An 18,441-nucleotide genomic window follows, 5' to 3' on the forward strand; every position below is an offset into this window, starting at 1 on the left:
GCATTTAATCAGAAAAAGATATGAAACATTCAGACATCCTAAATTTCCTCTCTTTTCATTAGCTGAAAAAAAAAATAATTGCCAAGGTATTTCAGTGGGTGCAAATGACATTCTTTAGAGAACCAGCTAATAGCTACAATATTCTGTCCTGCTCTAATTCTGTCCTTGCGATGGCTTCTCATTTAGAGACTACACTACAGTAACCAGTGTTTTATCGCGTTTAAATGTGCAGCTCTTTTCCTTCCTTAAAACTAAGGGTGAGATCACCAAGGAAGACAGATCCTAAAGCTTAAAGGATGGGTGAGGCTGGAGTTCAGGAGGAATTCAAACGGCAGCTTCAAATTAATCTGTTTACCTGATAATAAGCTAGATGTCTTCCCTCAAAAGTCACTGTTGTTCCGTACTCCATAGGTATTATTGAAGGACTGGGATTTAGAAACTGGGGGCATTCTTCTTCCTGGGGAGATTAACATTTTATACATTATTTAAAATAAAGAAGTCTTACCACAACAAGCTTCATTGGCCTTTGGACAATGAAATTATTGTTCTAAAGAACTTCATGCTTAAAATACAGTGACAGATTTGATTACACCCTTTCAAATTAGACATGCTAAAAATGACTACAACATATGTCAAAGCTGTGGGTGATTATCTTTCCCAGCCTAGAAATCTTGTTCCTCCCATTGAAGCAAAATAGTAAAGTGAACAAAAATATCCTTTCAGGAGCTCTTCAGTCTCACTACTCCTCCTCAATCACACCCTTAAATTCCCACCTCCGCACTGTCACTAAAAAAAAATCTTACACTTCTGGAATTAAATTTAGGATCATTTTTTAATCGGTAATTCAACCAACTAATCTGTGAGAAAAAGCAAAGAAAATACTGAAGTGTTCTAATAAAAACCTATTTTTTTAAAAACATTACCATATTTTGTTTAATCACATCCTGTTTTGAAGAGGACTCCTCACATATATGTCTCTTCCAGTCCCACTGGCAATTCCATCTATTGCTCGCACAGGAATAGCATCTACAAACGTAACACAATAGGCATGACAAACTGTCAGGCTTTCTCCCCCATTGACAAAAAAAAAACCCAAAACCAAAAAAATATATATCTTTATTCATGGAGAGTGGCTCAATCTGTTACAGTATCCTTACTATATTAAGCTGAAAACTTTACAGTGAGAACAGTTCAAGAACCTCAGAAAGATTTTTTCCCCCCTTCACATAAGCAAGGCTCAGAAGACAACTGCATCTCCCAACATTTGGGAATGGTGTTGATCAACCTGTACGTGCCAGGCTGGAAAATGTGTTGTTTGAGCTGACCGTGCTGCCTTGGGGCAGCAGGATCTCCTGAAGGAGCACAGAGGATAACAGTGACAGAGCCAACTTTGACCATCCTATCGAATCCACCCAAACTCCATACCTGGTATTTATGGCTAGGAACATGGATGTCTATCGAGCTCATCTTCAGATGTATTAGCAGCCACAAAAATGGGATCCCAGTGAATTAACCTTGATTATATGTGCCATGAATATTCACATTCCTAGTATTTTATATTGCCAGCTCACTGTGCTCATCAACCCTTTCTAACTCCGTTAAAACACAAAGAAAGGAATTTGGACACCAGAAAAAATCTGGGAGTAGCAAAGGTTTAATGACCAAACCCTTCACCAGCTCAGCTGCAAACTACCTGAAACACAGTTACAGTATCTAAACACTTAGTAAGCTGAAATACTTACGGCTGATTTTCAAGAAGATTCATTGCTTCTTCACAGTCATAAAAAGGATAAGTATGTGATGCAAAAAATATATTTTTCTGTCCAAAGGTTAACTTTAATGGAACTGAAACATGATCTATCACAAAAGAAAAGAAAAGTCATCTAAGTGGTTGTTGAATTCTTTAGCTTTTGAGTAGAAAGATTTCATGATAACGATTTCCTTATTTGTACAGGACATACGTAAATATTTAACTATACAACTGACACTTCGGATCTCACGACGTGTTATATTTCAGATCTGTGAGCTCTGTATTTGTCTTTTTGACCTTTACAATTTTGTCAGTATATGGCATTTGGAAGAAAATCATAGATGCAACCAATGAAAGAAACAAAATCACAGAGTAGCTTTGGTTTATGGAAGTGTTTCTTCATGGTACTAACATCATGGGAGAGTCTAAAAGAGTAAACAAAACTGAGCAAGGAGATAATTGAATACATATGAAAACTGGCATGAGAACAGTCATTTTAAAATAAAATATTTCTCAAATATGAATATGCCTTCACGTAAAATTACGTGTTTCATTTGTGGATTAGAATTGTCATCGTCATGTGGATTAAAGCAAGTGCTCTCTGTGGTTACTGCTTAGCAATGCCTGCAATGTGGAGTTACCACAAACACTTGCAAGCTTCACTTTGCTGTACATGATTTCTCCACAAACGTACTTCTCACCTGGATTACTGCTGGGCTAAGAGTGGAAAATTTATCTTTAGGAACTGGTGTTTTTCCCAACAAAGCTGTCTGAAATACCTTTTGCAGAAATCATTAAGCCCTTGTGACAAGCTATTTCACAAGCTATTGGGCAACTTCAAACTCTGCTTTCCTTGAACAGGTTCTTGAAAGAGAGTGAGCAGCTTGCCTGGAAGCTGGGCCCCATTGAAGATTTCAGACTGGTAGACATGCCAGGGGATTTCCTACAAATGGTACTGCAAGAAAATACCCTTTCTTCCAGGAAATGCCTCATTCCCTTTGGAAAAGACTACAGCTGCAGTTGGCTCCATCCAGCCTCCACAGGGTTTATGACAGCAAGTGCATGTCTGGATTTGTGGTCACAGGCTCTCAGGAAGCATGGCCTGCCTTAATGACTGACTGGCTTCCACTGAAGAGTCTGCCAAACTTCTGAGCACCTTTCTAATTTAGTTAGTTAGTTTTGAACATCCTTTCAGTGGATCCCTCTGTGCCAGGCTCGGAGGGATGTATTATTCGGAGATGACTGGGTTACTCCAGTGCCAGCCCTTCTAGTCAGGCTTCCAGTCTCACCTGGCATGCTGAAAGAGGGCATGCTGTCATGCTCATCAACCTGGTGTTCCTATGGCTTGCCTCATAAAATATTTGGGTAGCACGAATTGGCCCTCCATAAGGGAACACTGTTTCAAAACTTACCATAATCTGATACCTTCATACTCCCTGGTTCAAAACTTAAGAGTGAGATTTTAACTTTGTTGTTCTCTGGGCAAATAAAACTGGATTTTGTCCTGTTTCGTCCTCAAGAGAACTGAAATTTATCTTAAAGTGCTTTGAAGTACTGTTCTGACAGTTCAAAAAGAGCTTACTTTTCTAACTCGATACATAATAGTCAGTGTTGTGTTACTGGTTTTATTGCACGTGCCTATGTATCAAAATCTATGAACCTGAAGCGTGAATCAAGCACTAGCTAGGAAATAGCACAAGAATTATGGTTGGCAACAAACCCCAAAGCACATAATCAGTGGTTCAGAACCATGAGGCAGTCTTTAATTATATGATCACCTATTTTCCAGTGACTTACTATTGCAGAAGCCAGAAGGAGCACAGTAAAAGAAGTAAAGGTGTTAGGAGAAACACCATGGGGAAAAAGAGCCTTGTGACATATCATGGAAACCAAGACACTGAACTATGGCTGAGCAGAGCAAAAATTAAACAGCAGTGATAAAAAAGCTTTAGTGCTAAAGTGCATATGCCTCACAGCCAGACCTCAGAAATGCTTTTTTGCTTGTTTGTTTGTTTGGGACAGGGAATAGCACCTTTCTGTCCCCATGTCCATGCCAAATTCCTCTTTGAGTTCAGATTTCTGCTAGAAACACCGGAAATGATAAAACTTGCAAATAAAGAAATTTTCAAATTTGGAGCTTGAGTAAACCCTTTTATTTAAAACACTAAAGTTTGACTGGGCAAAAGCAAACAACAACAACAGACTATTTGGGGGAAAAGAACTGGAAGAGGAAAAAACTTGTAGGCAGCTCATGTATAAAAAGGTGTAATGGAAGCAGCAGGCTGTGTTATCTCCATTTTCAATATAGAAAAGATAGCAATATTTCCTTACCTTGACCTTTGGGTGTTGGAGGAATCCAATCAGGGGGCTCACAGATAATAACTCCTTCTTTTAACTGAGCAGAACGGGTAGTTTCACCAAACGTACAAACAAGCTCGTCACTGTCGGTTAACGTTGGCAATGGACTTACAGTCAGTTCCACCTGGAAACAAATGTTAAAATGATAAAGTATCAAAGAAACTAACTGGAGCCCCAAAAAAATTATGGCCAGAGATGTTTCAGCTGCTCTTTTTTCTTGCCAAAGCTGATATTTTGGCTAGTGCCACAGAAAGTGGTTTTCCTTCTCAGTTTGTATTTCTTAATCTTTCCTTGCTACCATTTTATTAATTTTTTGCAGGCTGGGTGTGTGTTGAATTGGACTGGTAAGCAATCCTCCTGTCCTTCCAATGCATACCATGAGATCTTAAAGGGTCTTTACAAACACCTCCTCAGTCTCTTGCATTTTGTTCTTGCCCTCAGCAACAGTAAGCAGAGTGCTTAGCACTTAAATCTGGATGGCCTTAAGTAGATTTACATTAACGTTACTGGATAATGAAAACAAGGCAGGATAGGCTGGAAATACCGATGTTTGAAAGGGTTAGAGAGAAAAATGGCTTTGTCAAGGCTGCACACACATACAGAAACAAACTGGGATCTACCTTTACTACTGAAGTGACACAGAAAAAAAAACCTGAAAAAGTCATGGTGAACTTTACTGAGATGTTTCTTGAGGAGGTTCATTGTGCATGTGAGAAACTAAAAGTGAATTATCAAGGCAAAAATTGGAAAGGAAATGGGGAAAAAAAGAAATCTTGGATGTTGTTCTTGATTTAATTTTTCAGGCATGTTAATTATACAGTTGAAATTTTTCATTTTGCATTGTATTATTTTACCATCCACGGTTTGCTGTTAACAGTGGAAATTACAATCTCCTTTCTCAAGGAAACTGATGCATAATCTCGTAAACTGCAAAATTTTCAGTGAATATAGGAATCACGAGAAGTGACATTACAGATATTATAGGTATCATGTAAATGCTCCTTTGAAGCTGAGTTATGCTTCAGGGTTCCTTTTTTTTTATGCTTTGGCCTGAGATCCTGATGTGAGACACCAGGGACTTGTCTACACAGAGATGCTCAAGAAAGCTGAGCAGAAATAAGAAAAGGTGTGGATCTGAGATGGACCCATTACATTCCACTCATGCTTTAACTCAACATAGAAATGGTCTTACCAGAATGCTGTTTAGATCACTTAGCAATGGAATTAAACTAATATGAATTAAAGTCTCTTTGTTTCTGATTAAGAGGGATTAAAATGTATTTAATAACTTTACTCAAAATTAATCAGATTTTACATCCCCAAGAACTCTTTAGTCTGCACTGGCATGCTCCATTTGGAATCAGCACAACAAATGACACCCTGATTACAGTGGAAATGCTTAGCCCTGTTGCCACAGAGTAGTTTTGGAGGCACCCGCTCACTGGCCTGTGTAGGGAAATCCACTGTTCCTTTTAAAGGCATTGCTTACAGCTTTGCTGCTTACTTCAATTTATGCTCAAGTGAGGTGAGCGAGAATGTAAGGGCATGATGAATTCTCCCCTATCAGTTACCTTTTATGAGTAATATAATATTGTATAACACTTTCACAATATTCAGATATATGTAAGCAGTTTGTCATCCATACTAACATCACTCAGGTTTATAGAGAAGGTCAAAAGGACTGTTTCTTAGAAGAAAACACGAACTGCAACCTGCAAAAACAGCACTGTGAGAAACATCAAGGACTGAGGTCCCCAAAACACAAAAATTTATTTCCAGTCACCACTGAACATAAAGAAGCGCAGATACCCACTTTCCTAGTAGTCATATCAGTATATAAGAACATATAGGGCAAGCATCTTGCCATACCTTAGCAGGGGATCTGCGACTCATGTTCTGAGGCTCAGCACTAATGATAGTCATGCACGTGCCGCTTGGACTCCACAGCCAGTGGTTCTCCTTATCAGCTGTCTCACAGTCTGCCCGCTTTGTGCACCTGATAAAATGCAAACAAAAAGCAACATTAAAGTGTGACTCTGCTTTCTCTGCTCTATACAACATTTTCACTTCTAGAAACTGGAATCATAAGATCAGATCAGAGGGAATTTCCTTCAATATTGACCATTTCTGTTGCTCTTGGAGAGCTTTTAATACCGATAGAAAAAGTACTAATGTGTCTTTGAAATTATCAAAAAGTAAATGAGGAAACATGTGGCACTTTACACCTAATATTAGACAACTCATACCTGGAATTAGACAACACAAACCAATAGCATGAGCAGCAATACTTACCACAGCATCAGCACAAGGACAGAGCCTTTGCCAGATCATCTGAATTTAGGCTGATTAATTAGGAGTATATAACAAACCCCTCAAAGAGCGGGCACTGCCTGTTGTTTCTGCAGGTCATGTGGACAACACCTGGGTGCTGGCAGTAATAAACACCCAACCCATGAGAGGAAAAAGCAACAGAGTTGTGCTGCCAGGCACACAGGCCTGCCGACAGCTCCCGTGAAACCACAGCATGAGGGAAACTGCGTGGTAGTAGTGAAAGGTCTCATTAACCGCGGCTGCTGCTAAAAACCTCTCCCTGCCAGGGCACCTTCGGGCTTCCTTGACCGCCCCAGGAAGGCGGCAGCAGCCGTGCGGCCTCCGCACCACACGGGGAGAGCGGCGTCGCCGCGAGCCCGCCAGCGCTGCCGGCTGCCCCTACAAAAGGCTATTAACAAGCCAGGGGCTTTAAAGTGGCACAATGGCCTCACAGTTCTGTCAATCTGGCCCTCAAGGATATTATTTATGTGCAGAGTCCGCATGCATGTAACAAATCCCTAAATCCACAATAAAAAAGTACTGCATAGATCACAAGGCAGAGTTTGGTGTGACTGAGGAAAAACATGAGAAAGGAAGGAGATTTCTTTTTTTTTCCTTTGAAAAAAAATACTAGAAAATGCAAAAATTCATGTTTGCCTGTGCTCAGAGACCATTAATACTTTAAGATATTGAGGTCAGTGGTCATATCTGAAACCTGAAGGGAAAACTAGAGAAAATTGCCTTTGCATGATATATGACACAGCCTTCAACTCCCCGTAGCCCAGGAGGACTCAGGTCGTATATTCCAACTCCCCAGTCTCATACACACGCTAACTGAAGCCAGCCCAGCCTTAAGAGTTACAGTCTATCACATAAGTCTATAGGCAATGCAGAGCTTAATCTGCGGTGCTCAACACTGGGCTCTGCGTTGAGCTGTTCGGCAGCTTAACGGGACTGTTCACATTTTAAGACAGGAAGCTGGAAGCCTGAAATTCATCTGCTCACCATAACCAAATAGCCCCTTTGTTCCAACGGCAAGTCCGTCGATCATGAATTCCCAAGTGCTCATGCCAAGGGGTTAATTAACTTACTTAGTAGTGAAAAAGGGAGCTGTGAGGCTGCCTTTCCCGCTCTCCACAGCCGCCGGTGCCCAGTGTAAAGCAGTGACATTCCCGAGCTGTTCAGCGCTGTCCTAGTTTACATATGTTTGAATATTAATTCGTTTAACCTCCACAGGGAAGTCAGCCAAGTGCCAGTTTCTGTTCTCCCACAATTAGGTGAGAGTGTGGTGTAGCTACACTTCTCGATAGATCACATTTGTATAAAACTGGTATTTGATCTACATGCTGCATTTCAGATATTAGCTGCCCTTTCTTTTCTATTCACTTCTGGGTAAAATGTATGCTATATTTTCTGGATTTTTTTATAGGGAGTACTATTTTAATTTCTGGGCGAATATTTGGCTAGGGTACAGAGAATCATAAAACATGCAGTTTGCATGAGATGTACACATTTTCATAAAACATGCATGAGATGCATACTCGTTTTCAGTACTCACAGGAATATATATATTTTCACAAACTAACCAAATCTGCAGAAGGAAACGGGGACTTATTTGCGTGTGTAGGAGCCTGACAGCAAATGTCTGTTTGCTAAAATGTAATCTCTGACAGGAGTGCAAGGCAGAGCACAAAATGCTGGATTTATTACATCAAGCAGTGACTCAGTGTTACTCCTTAACATCAAATCAACACCAAAGTTAACACCACATTTTGAACAATGCCATCACCTACAGGCAAAACCCCCCGCACAACTCACCTGTCCTCTCTCACACACCAGCCACAGTAAGGGTCCTGGGCTTGAGCACACTTTTCACAGTCTGGGTATTTCTGGCAATCCTGTACGGGCAGTCGATAGACCTAGGGACCCAAAAGTACCAAAAGTTGTCACGTGTCTGAGGAAGGTGCAAAGAGGCTCAGATTAAATGAGTGGGACTGTACAACACTGTTGCCTGCGGCAGCAGGAGGCTTGTGCCCGTATCGCTACAGCCAGATTTTAACAATTGCTCAGTCTGATTTTATCGCTCGGTCTGATTTTAACAAAATCCATATGAACAAAGTCTGTCCCCCGCTACCTCGACTTAACAAAGTCCAAGTTTAAACATTTCCTGCTCCTTTTCACTGCAAGTATTCTTTAATCTCTCTCCAAAGTAAAACAGGATATTTTTCTATCCAGGATTGTGAAGTCTTAAAAAAGCGTTTCAGTTCCTCCGGACTATGTTATGTCTAGCAATCTGCAGAGCAGAGACGGTACAAACAGCCCTTCAAACTCAAGACACAGCTACTGCACCATGCCTGCTTTCACATGGCTACGCAGCTAGATCATTTCTTAACCAGTCCATCCTTTCCTCCCTACAGTTAAAAGGGAAAAGAAAGGAAACTGGAAATAATTGTGACTGGAAGCAGCAGGGAAGAGAGTGTTATCTGTTCTCATACCCTCAGTGAATATATAGCTTCTGTTTTTGTTCTCCTGTGGTGGTGAGAATAAACAATTTTGCTTCTCTTTGGTGCTCAGAAGACTGAGCGGGCACACAGTCATCCCTCTTAATTAAGCCAGGGAAACTGTGCAAGAGGGAACGGGAGCCCTTCCTCCTGGTGCTGCCATCACTGTTCCAGTGACTGAGACTGCTAAGCTCTTAGCAGTAGTAGCTACAAGACACAAGACTCTTTTACCTTTTCCTCTCATTTAAAGCAACTGGCAGTTACAAAGATCCTTCAAAACTCTGAATTTGGCCTTATTCCACACTAGGAAAGTTCAGCCTGACTCAGTTAAGGGAAAGTTAACATTTGATAGTTTTCATGTATTTATTATTACGTAGCTATTCAACGCTCTTCTCCTACTTCTTTTTCCTTCCACAGATTCTTACCTAAGTAGAGCTGAGCTACTGGAACACTGTTTCACTAACTGGTGCCCCTCTCGGGAGCAATTTAGTACCAGTGAATGGCTTTTTTATGACAAAGTATTTGTTTCATAACTCTGGCAGGCAGAAACAAGCCCTCGAGTCTCTCCAAGTTTTATGTAAACTTAATGGATTTTAAAAAAGAGTGGCTCAGTTTACAGTCAGCTTCAAAAGGCAACCAATCTAGCTTCAGAGGTTTCCTAATTGATATTCTTAATCAGAGAGCCTGGTAAAAAGGAAAACAAGCAAAGGAACTAGTAGCAATGTTAAGCGTTGCCCCAGGCTTCTGTTTTATTCCCAATTTGAGGGCTTCCACGAGGAATTTGGGATTCAACTCTTGCTGTTTACCTAGAGTGAAGCAGAATAAGCAGGGCAGGGGTGCTGCAGCCTTTTCCAACTTCCCTGGAAGCTACAAGAGGTTTCTCCTCATCTCCACAGGAGCTGGATGGCGAAGGCGGCCGCCCTGCTGAACACTTTGCCCCCTGCCACCCACAGACTAACCCTGCACAGGGAGGCAGCAGGAGACACGGGGAGAGGTGAGATGGCCAAGCAGGAGCTTATTTTCTCTCTCTGACTGCAGCCTTCTTCTCCTGGTTTTCTCTGGACCTCAAGGCCGGCCCTCGGCTCTCCTCACCACGGCCTGTGGCAGCGCAGCGTTCAGCACGCGCCGCATCGCGCCCGTTACGTTTGCCTTTCTCAAATAAACCCACACCACTTCAGCTCCTAGGGCTGACTTCTGATATCTCCATTCTCGCAACTCCCAGCAGCTCTTCTTAAAACAGAAGCCCGCATTTCAGCATTTATCCTTCTCCCTCCTCTTATGCCACTTTATTGCTTCCAGCGATTAAGGCTCTCATTCTCCTTCCATCTATCTCCTTCCACAAGTGGGTGGGACCATTCACTGTAATTAACTCCTGAAGATGACAGTAATGTAATGCCATTACAGAGCTCCCCAGCTTACTTATTCATACTTAACCTGAACAGATTTTGTAAAAGAAAGTTATTATACATATTATTCAGAAATTGCAGTGGCTAGGTGAGTTACTTGGGAAAGCAGTTTTGAATACTTTCTTTGGTAGCAAATTGCCACTCTCTAAATTTAAACATTTTGTAAAGGTGAAATTATTCCTCCAATTTTTCCCTCAAAAATTAGGTTATGGCCTGCCTAAATGCTACCTTTTCAGGCAGACTCTAACCAAAAACCCTGTCTTCCTTCAGGGTTGCTCCCATCCTTCCTGCTCAGCAGCTCGATGGATGGCCTGGAAGGCACTTGGGGGCTTTCAAACGGTGTGCTGATTTGTCAGATGGGGTGCCAGGCTGCCCCATCTTCTGTGGGATTTGGAGTCCTGCTCCAAATCTGATGGAAGGCAGATTAGACGTATCAGATGCTCCACAGAATGAAATAACCCATCTCATACACTGACGTATTATCACTAAATACTTTATCAGTTAGTAATGTGGCTTCTACACTAAAAACCCTCAGATAGAATATAACAATCCCTGACACAGAAATCTATGGATCCCTTTATAACACAGAAACACAAGACACATCATGTTCATCTATACGGTCTCCTTTCACGGCCACCTTCGTTCTCCCTCAGCTAGTGCTGCTGGAGCACTTCCCATGTCCCCTTCAGTGCGACCATCAGTGGTGAAGAGGGGCAGACAGCAGCAGCCTGGGACAGCTGGTGAACCACTTGACGTTGGTAGCTCCAGCGACCACAACGGGAAGTGCCAGCAGCAGGTTACAGAGAGAGGTGAGGTGGAAATACAGCATCCCTCTCATTTCCTGTCTGCTTTGTGTTTCTTCCCTCCTTTCTTCACAAATCTCCACTCTGCCTCATCTGCCAGCACGGAGAAGGGAAATGTAGGAAAGGCTGTTTGTTCCTCTTGTTGCAGAGTCTGATCTTTCCTTCCGCACTGATTCAGCTCTACGCAGAAACTCATAACTCATGCAAAGGTATTTCCAGAAGTTGCAGTTCTTTCCGTTTCTTCTTAGCTTTTGACAGCAAGACTCACAAAGACTCTGGGATGTTTTACACGTGTGTAAATGCTATTACTCCAGCCACCAATATCTGAAATCTTGAAGTGTTTCAGAGCTCCTTTCCAGCTAGAGCATCCCCTGACAACACTGTAGGCAAAACCTGAGTTCTGGTCAGGGTTCTGTGATGTGCCACAGCCCGAACCAGAGCTGTGTCCTGGTGCCAAACATTATCTGATCCTCCTCATGGACTCTCTTTGAGAACCTAGGGGTGAAATCACTTCCGATTATCAAATTCATTAGGGACATAACCTCTTCCTGAGTGATAGTCCACCAGCCTGGAAAAAAGTCTTCTTTTTTGGAGAGACCTCCCTTGAAGTCAGGAGAACTGCCAACCCTAAAAGGATCATGTAAACCTTTTGCTTATCTTTAGAGGCATCTACACTGCTATTGCTCATCCATGATGGAGTGAGCCTAAAGTAGAGAGGTTGGTGAAAGAGGACCTTTCACCTTTTTACATCTACCTCCTACCACTACCAATTTCATTTTCCCTGTAATGCACTGTGTTCCCCCCATTGCAAAGGTGTCTACATGAACCAGGAGGAGCCACAGCAAACAGGACAGCTTCTGAGAAAGACTGTGAGATGAACAGACCTTGGGTGAAACGGCAGAAACAGTTAAACTTGAGCTGACCCCTAGCCAGAAGGGGGATACTCTACCTTGTCTGTGGTCATCACGTACAGATTCTCTTGGGTTCTGTCAAGGACCAGGTCTTTTTTTATGGGTTTGTTTAGTTCAATAGTAAGAGAGGTGTATTCAGTTGCAGTGGAAGACAGGAACACCTATTCCATGGAAGAAAGAGATGTAGTTAATGCTGCTATTTTACTGTTTTCAAAGATCATGAGTGAAAACTCTGAGTTTAGTCAAGTTCCCAAATGTATACTGGAGAAAACATTTCAGTTTGAAGCACTGGATACAGAAAACATCAAGCACAGAATATAAGTCACAGAATCTCCCTCTGCTTGCAACTGTTCAGACTTGCACTGATTTTTTAAAAATACCGATTTATTTTAATGCTGCAAAATTCAGATTCTCAATGTTGAGCCTTTGCACTTGCTGCTGTTCAGACTTGTTCTCTTTTATGGTAACCAATAGCATCAGCTTCAAATCTCAAACCAGACAGAGATGCAAGGTCATCACTTGATTTCAAGCAAAAGAATCTAGGTTGTGTTTCAGTCTTGACACTTTAACACTGCAGCCACACACGAACACTTAAGCCCCGTACCCAATAGCCAGAACTTACCAGAGCTCCACCTTTAGCTTTCTATTCTTATCCATATTCATTGAACAGACAGACTGATTACAAAATAAAAAAAGTTCTTAAACTAACGGGGGCTTGAATTGAGCTCAGAGGAAAGCAGCTGTTATATCACCAAAGGCTATTTATATAGGGCTCTCAGTAGGTAGCTACACCTTAGAGGAGAGTGTCATTCAGGAGATGCTAATTCAATCGGTGTATCAGAGAAACTGAAGTACATCAGAGATTAGCTGTTTTTCCTTTGAAATTAAAAATACCAGACACAAAGAGAATCTATTCCTGAGATGTGATATTACACATCCCATATACTTTTAGAGGAGAAGCATATTATTACTATAAATTGTAACATTTTGAACACGTTCTGTTTTTTTTAAGTCAGAAACATTACCTTAAGAATTTTACCATCCGAAGTTCCCAGAAATGCCACTGTATGCCCGTTTTCCACAGCGACAGTGACAGCCGTGAGATTCATCCCTTCTTTTTGTAACACCGGCTTCTCTACAACACCATTTTTACTTCCCAAAAGGTATGGTAAGTGTTCAGAGCCACAGGGGAAATTTTTGCTTGCATTCTAATAAGGAATAGTAATACAGAATGATGTTAAACATTCAGATCACTAATTCCCGGCTAAGACTGCAGTGCAACCATACCACCACAATTATAATATCCCTCAGACACACGCAGAGAGAGATGGACTGTCTGGCTATTTTCCCCAAGCCAAGAGGCAGCAATGAGAAAGCAGTCTGCAAACTGCAGCAGCCTGCACACTGCTCCAGCACCTCCACCTTCCAGGAGGGATGGAGGGACAAAATGGGCTGCTTCTGTTTCAGTACAGAAGCACAGCTTACTAAGTAACCACTGAAAGATGTTTCTTACTTGGTTTTCTTTCTTAATTGGTTTCTATTCATAGAAAAGCAATGCCCTGGCAACTGTGTGTGGACTTCAATGCCTTCTGTCCTTGATAGGCTTCAGTCCTAAACTGCAGGGAGTTGCACCAGGGGGAAGCTCAGTCCCGGGTTGGCTCTCCTGCTGGAATTACTGGTAATGAGGCTGCTTTCCGACCTGACGCCCTCGCCTCCTCTTTGCAGACACCAGGGCCTCTCCACTTGCCACATTCACAATCTGTATTTTGGATTCTCGTCTCAGATACCCACGTATGGCAGTGAGAAGCACAGCAGTGTCTGGAAGCCAAAAATGCTTCTTTCCTGTGCTAGACACCTAATGTGTGGAGAATTGTGGTTTCACGAGATGAGGATTTGGGGCCAAAGCCACCAGAAAGTATCCCCATGTCCCCTGTCTTCTGCTGCTCATCCTGCCCCTGGGCTGCAGCCCACCACCTTCTCCAGCTGTGCTGCAGCATCTGCTTATGCACGCATGCAGCTTGGGTGGGCTGGCAAATCAACTCCTGTTTTTAAAAGCTGTCTGAGTTATTTTTAAGCTGGCTCGAATCCTCAGCCTTGTGCAGGACTGGCGAGCACACGTGGAGTTTGGGAATGGACTGCGTGGTGGAGGGAAAAATAGGGAGGCTGAAGACGGGCTCTTAAAGCCAGTGGTGAGTGTCTTAAAACATGAAGCAGTGACCTCCAAGAACTCTGCTGCCAAGGAAATCACAAGCCACAAAAAGAAAAGACCGATGGCCATTAGTTTGTGGACATGTTTTGGGCCAGAACAGTACATGAACCCCACCTGGATGTAAGATACAGGCATACTGCCAGCTCTCTGAGAATTCAAATCCAAGTGAGAAACAGCATTGAACTCCAGATATTAACTAAGTGATTCTTAATACTGCCAAAACCATCAAAAATGGAGTGGTGGAGACCAGTATTATATATACATAGTGATTGTCTGGAGGCTGATCATGGGCATGAGGAATCCCTGCATTTGGCTTGGTAATTTCCATACCAGAAGGAACCTTACACTTATGTGTACACTTATGTAGCACACTTACAACACCAAATAAGATCTATCTTTTGGAACACAACCATTCTTATTCAAATCTTGCTACCCCTTGCTTGACCTACTCTGCAACTCCCAATCACACTCCATTTCCAGAGCAGTTTGCAGTAGTCATCTCACAATACTTTATCCCAAAGCCTCAAAGTCATTGAAGATAAAGCACAGTATATCTTACACTAATTTTAACACAGATTCTAAAACTGAGGCTGATATTACCAGTCCCTTTAATCCGCATGGGTTTTCTACTGCAAAGAGTTTGTAAAATGAGCTGGTATTCTGGTTAGTGTAGCAATCGTTCCGGTTCTTTTCCATCTTCTCATTGATTTGCCTCAAGGAAAACATGCACATGGCCGACTTCAGGGAGCCGGTATCCTTGTTCACTTTGCTGTAGAGCGCAAGGAGCACTTGGTCATCCAACACAGCATCCGCAGCTTGCCCCTGCCGAGCCATGCTCCTGGCCAGCTCTTCTCCTGGCGCAGTGACATAAGCAGAATGACAGTGATCATAAGCCCCATCCTCATCTTTGCACCCCAGGTCCATCTCAAAGTAGGAGTAGTAATGGGCATCGTCCTTGCACAGCCGGGCGATGAGCGTGCGGTTATTGACGGGCTGCTTCTCTTGCTGGTTAAAGATAAAGTAAACGTAGTTTTTGTACTCAAAGACGGCCACAAACTGCTGCGTGCTTGAGGAGTGATACGCTGACTTGACGGCTGCCGAGTCTGTGTACATTTCAAAAATGTCTTTCCCATCACTTTCGTAGAGCTGCCGAGTGCTGATTATTATCCCATTATCATTTGGCCCATTCCCTTTCCCAACAAACAAGACCCGGTCGTTGTTCAAGGAAGTGATGAGCCCAACAGTCCACACATTCTCATCGTTGCTTGCTACGAAGGACTTCTCTCCACTACTGTCCACATAATGCACGACTGTCGTAATGTTTGTTAGGTTTCTGATGGCACAGATTCCCTTAAAAAGGCTTCCACACACCACAATTTTGTTATCCGCCTTGTTCAGCAACAGCAGTTTGTTGTAGTTGTCAGTCATTACTGCTTCTTTGCACTGATTTTCATCTATTGGAGGAGTGCACTTTTTGTTATCCTTTTTGGGACCAGTTTCTACAAATTCAAGCACCTCCATGTTTTCTGTGAGGTGGTACAGAGCATTCACTGCTCCCAAATAGATACTCCCAGTGTCATTATCCACCGAGAGGTGATTCAGTTCTGTGGCACTCTGAAAATATTTCAGTTCCTCATTTTTGGATAAGGTGAAACAAAAACAGCTCAAAATGCTCAGTGTCCAGGTCCATAAAGCCATTTCTGTGTAATACCTAGAAGGGGAAAAGAAAATGAAAACATAAAGCATACTTAAAATCAAATTTTATATTAAATTCAGCAGCATGAAGGTTGAATTATTTTTAGTGTTTTCAGACACCGATATATTCATGTGCATATGTAGACACCATGAAGTCTCAAACCCTGTTAATTGTCCAGCAATTTAGTATGCTGGGGAAGGATGAAACCAGGTCATGTGCCTAATTCATCCTTAGATAACCAGAGCTCATATTCCCCTCTGCAATGGGGCCGAGCGGCGAGGAGCCATGGAGCTTCCTCTGGGAGATTCCTGTTTTGTGACTAGTTTGCTGCAGAGATTGTAAAAATATTCCCTGTGTCTCCGATGGCTCTCCCTTAGCAGAGGGATGGCAGTTACATGAAATTCCTTGTGGCAATTTGCAGGACTTTACAGGCAAAGGAAAAAAGCCCTCGTAGGCAACATGTCCTTTGACTGCTAGTAGGCATCACAGTCACACACTTCAATTCACTTACGCAGTTTTAAATCTGTTTTAAGAACATCACTTAAAGAGTTTTGTGGGCTTAAGATTCTGTAACCTGCTTTTTCAGACTTTCTGCTTCCAAAGAAGACCACTTGGCTGCTTGCATTTAACCCAACACCTTCTGAAACCTGTAAGGAGGAGCCTAATTTTAACTGCAGGAGTTAAGTGAGCGGACAAGTCTGAACCAGCTTCCTGGGCACACTGTTTTCAGACCTGCAAGTGGCAAGTTTGGAGAGTAGAAAACAGAGGAAGGCTTGGACATCTGGGCATTGGGGGTAAGGCATAAATCACGTTTGGAGGAAGCGTTTGGAAAGCCAAGAACCACATTTCAGCATTTGCAGGAAACACTGAGAAATAAATATGATCCACAGTATTGTCATTTCGAAACTTAGTCATGTCAGATCTCATAGTCAGCTTTGGAAGGAATCTGTGAAGTTATAAGGAATCTCAAGTGAAATCTGAAAAGAACAGGTGTGAATAGAGGGGGAAAAATAAAAACCCAGAAAAGGCAAAAGACACTCTAACAAACCAATTTAACAGGGGAAAGTCTTGTAGGAGGATGAAAACAGCATAAAATGTCAAAACAAGGAACTGAAAAGATAAAGGAAAAATAATAACAATAAAAAATAACAACAAAAAACATGCTCCTGTGCCAGCCAAAGCTTCTGTTTGGGCAGTGGCAATAAACTGTGGTGAAAGGGAATTGCCTGAATCATCATTTATCCTGGACAACAAAACTGGAATGACAAGAACCAGGCTGCTGCAGAGGGCTTGGAGCGGGGAGGGAGGCGCCGCTGCGGGTGCAGAACTCCCAGGAGCAGCCCCAGGACCCAGCAGGACAAATCCTGCCTCCCACCTCGCTGGCTGGGCTCCTCTGTGCACCGAGGGAAGGCGCAACAGTGGGAAGAGCCTTTCCCAAGGAAGAGCAACTCTGACTCCTAAAACAAGCCCAGATCCACTAAACGCAACTCAAAAATAATAGTGAAGACCAAATAAAGAGCTATCTTCAATTTTAGCTTGCTAAAACTCTTATTGTAAGAAGTCAATTGACGTAGTTAACTGTAAAATGAGGTCAAGGAAAAGACAGCACATTACAGAGGACATAAACCTGATTTCTAATGATAGGCTGACCTCATACGACAGAGTGGCCAGGAAATGCCTGAGAATTACACCCTATTTCTGCTGTATACTGACTTCAGCACATACCTTGAGAAAAATGAAGTGTGAGGCCTCTCTGCAGTAACCTTACACTCACTCCACGGAGCTTGTAGGAATTCTTACGTTATTTGTTAGAAATCATTCTTTCCTTACTGCTCCCAAGGACCTCAATTTTCCAAACAAGCTTTGATTCCAGCTTACACCTCAGTGGCTAAATGGCATATCATAATGCGTGTCATCTCGTTTCAAATACAGCTTCTTAGGGTTATTTGCAAAGAGATGAAAACACAGCTTGACATACAACTCTTAGGAAAGAGCACTGCAGAAGTATCACACTCCCATCTACTGTCCAAGGACCAAATGCAGAAAAATTCAGATTCATTTGTTTATGTTCTTCCCACAATGTAAAAAAACACCCATACAGATTGTTGCCCTCTCAGATCCCAATCAAAAAGCCATAAATAGCTCTGCTTATAAACTATGCCTCAAATGAGGGAAAACAATCTCTTGTACCTTAAATTCTGCAAGCAGTTCACCTCCACATCTGCTTCTTTCAGTGGAACAAAGAAAAATCAGGGACAAAATGTTTCTCTTTAAGATGCATTAATGAATTGTAAGACAGATATTAGAAATGAATTGTTTAACAGTATTCATTAATTTAAATCTCTGCTCTCTGCATCCTTTTGTCCCTTTGTGGCATGCAGCTTGATGACACAGGAGCTGAACTTCCAATACACATGGATTTGTCCTATGGGAAGGAGGAATAGTCTTGCTGGACCATGCCAGAGCCAGTGTTTAAAGAAGATTAATGCATTTTGCA

General features: G+C 42.3%; 1 protein-coding gene across 1 annotated transcript in view; it reads right to left on the reverse strand.

Annotated features, from left to right (window-relative positions):
• PLXNB2 (plexin B2) overlaps positions 1-18,441 on the reverse strand; it is a 111,098-nt gene that overhangs the window by 61,318 nt on the left and 31,339 nt on the right. The window contains exons 2-10 of the mRNA XM_010227980.2: positions 14,849-15,959; positions 13,065-13,247; positions 12,078-12,200; positions 8,237-8,337; positions 5,978-6,104; positions 4,082-4,232; positions 1,743-1,857; positions 924-1,026; positions 356-457 (exon numbers count right to left, since the gene is read on the reverse strand). Of these exons, the coding sequence (XP_010226282.2) occupies positions 356-457; positions 924-1,026; positions 1,743-1,857; positions 4,082-4,232; positions 5,978-6,104; positions 8,237-8,337; positions 12,078-12,200; positions 13,065-13,247; positions 14,849-15,959 (2,116 nt within the window). The remainder of the gene's footprint in view (positions 1-355; positions 458-923; positions 1,027-1,742; positions 1,858-4,081; positions 4,233-5,977; positions 6,105-8,236; positions 8,338-12,077; positions 12,201-13,064; positions 13,248-14,848; positions 15,960-18,441) is intronic.

Source organism: Tinamus guttatus, unplaced genomic scaffold, assembly GCF_059628265.1.
Source record: "Tinamus guttatus ecotype Peru unplaced genomic scaffold, ASM5962826v1 Tinamus_guttatus_pri_ptg000138l, whole genome shotgun sequence".
Lineage (NCBI taxonomy): Eukaryota > Metazoa > Chordata > Aves > Tinamiformes > Tinamidae > Tinamus > Tinamus guttatus.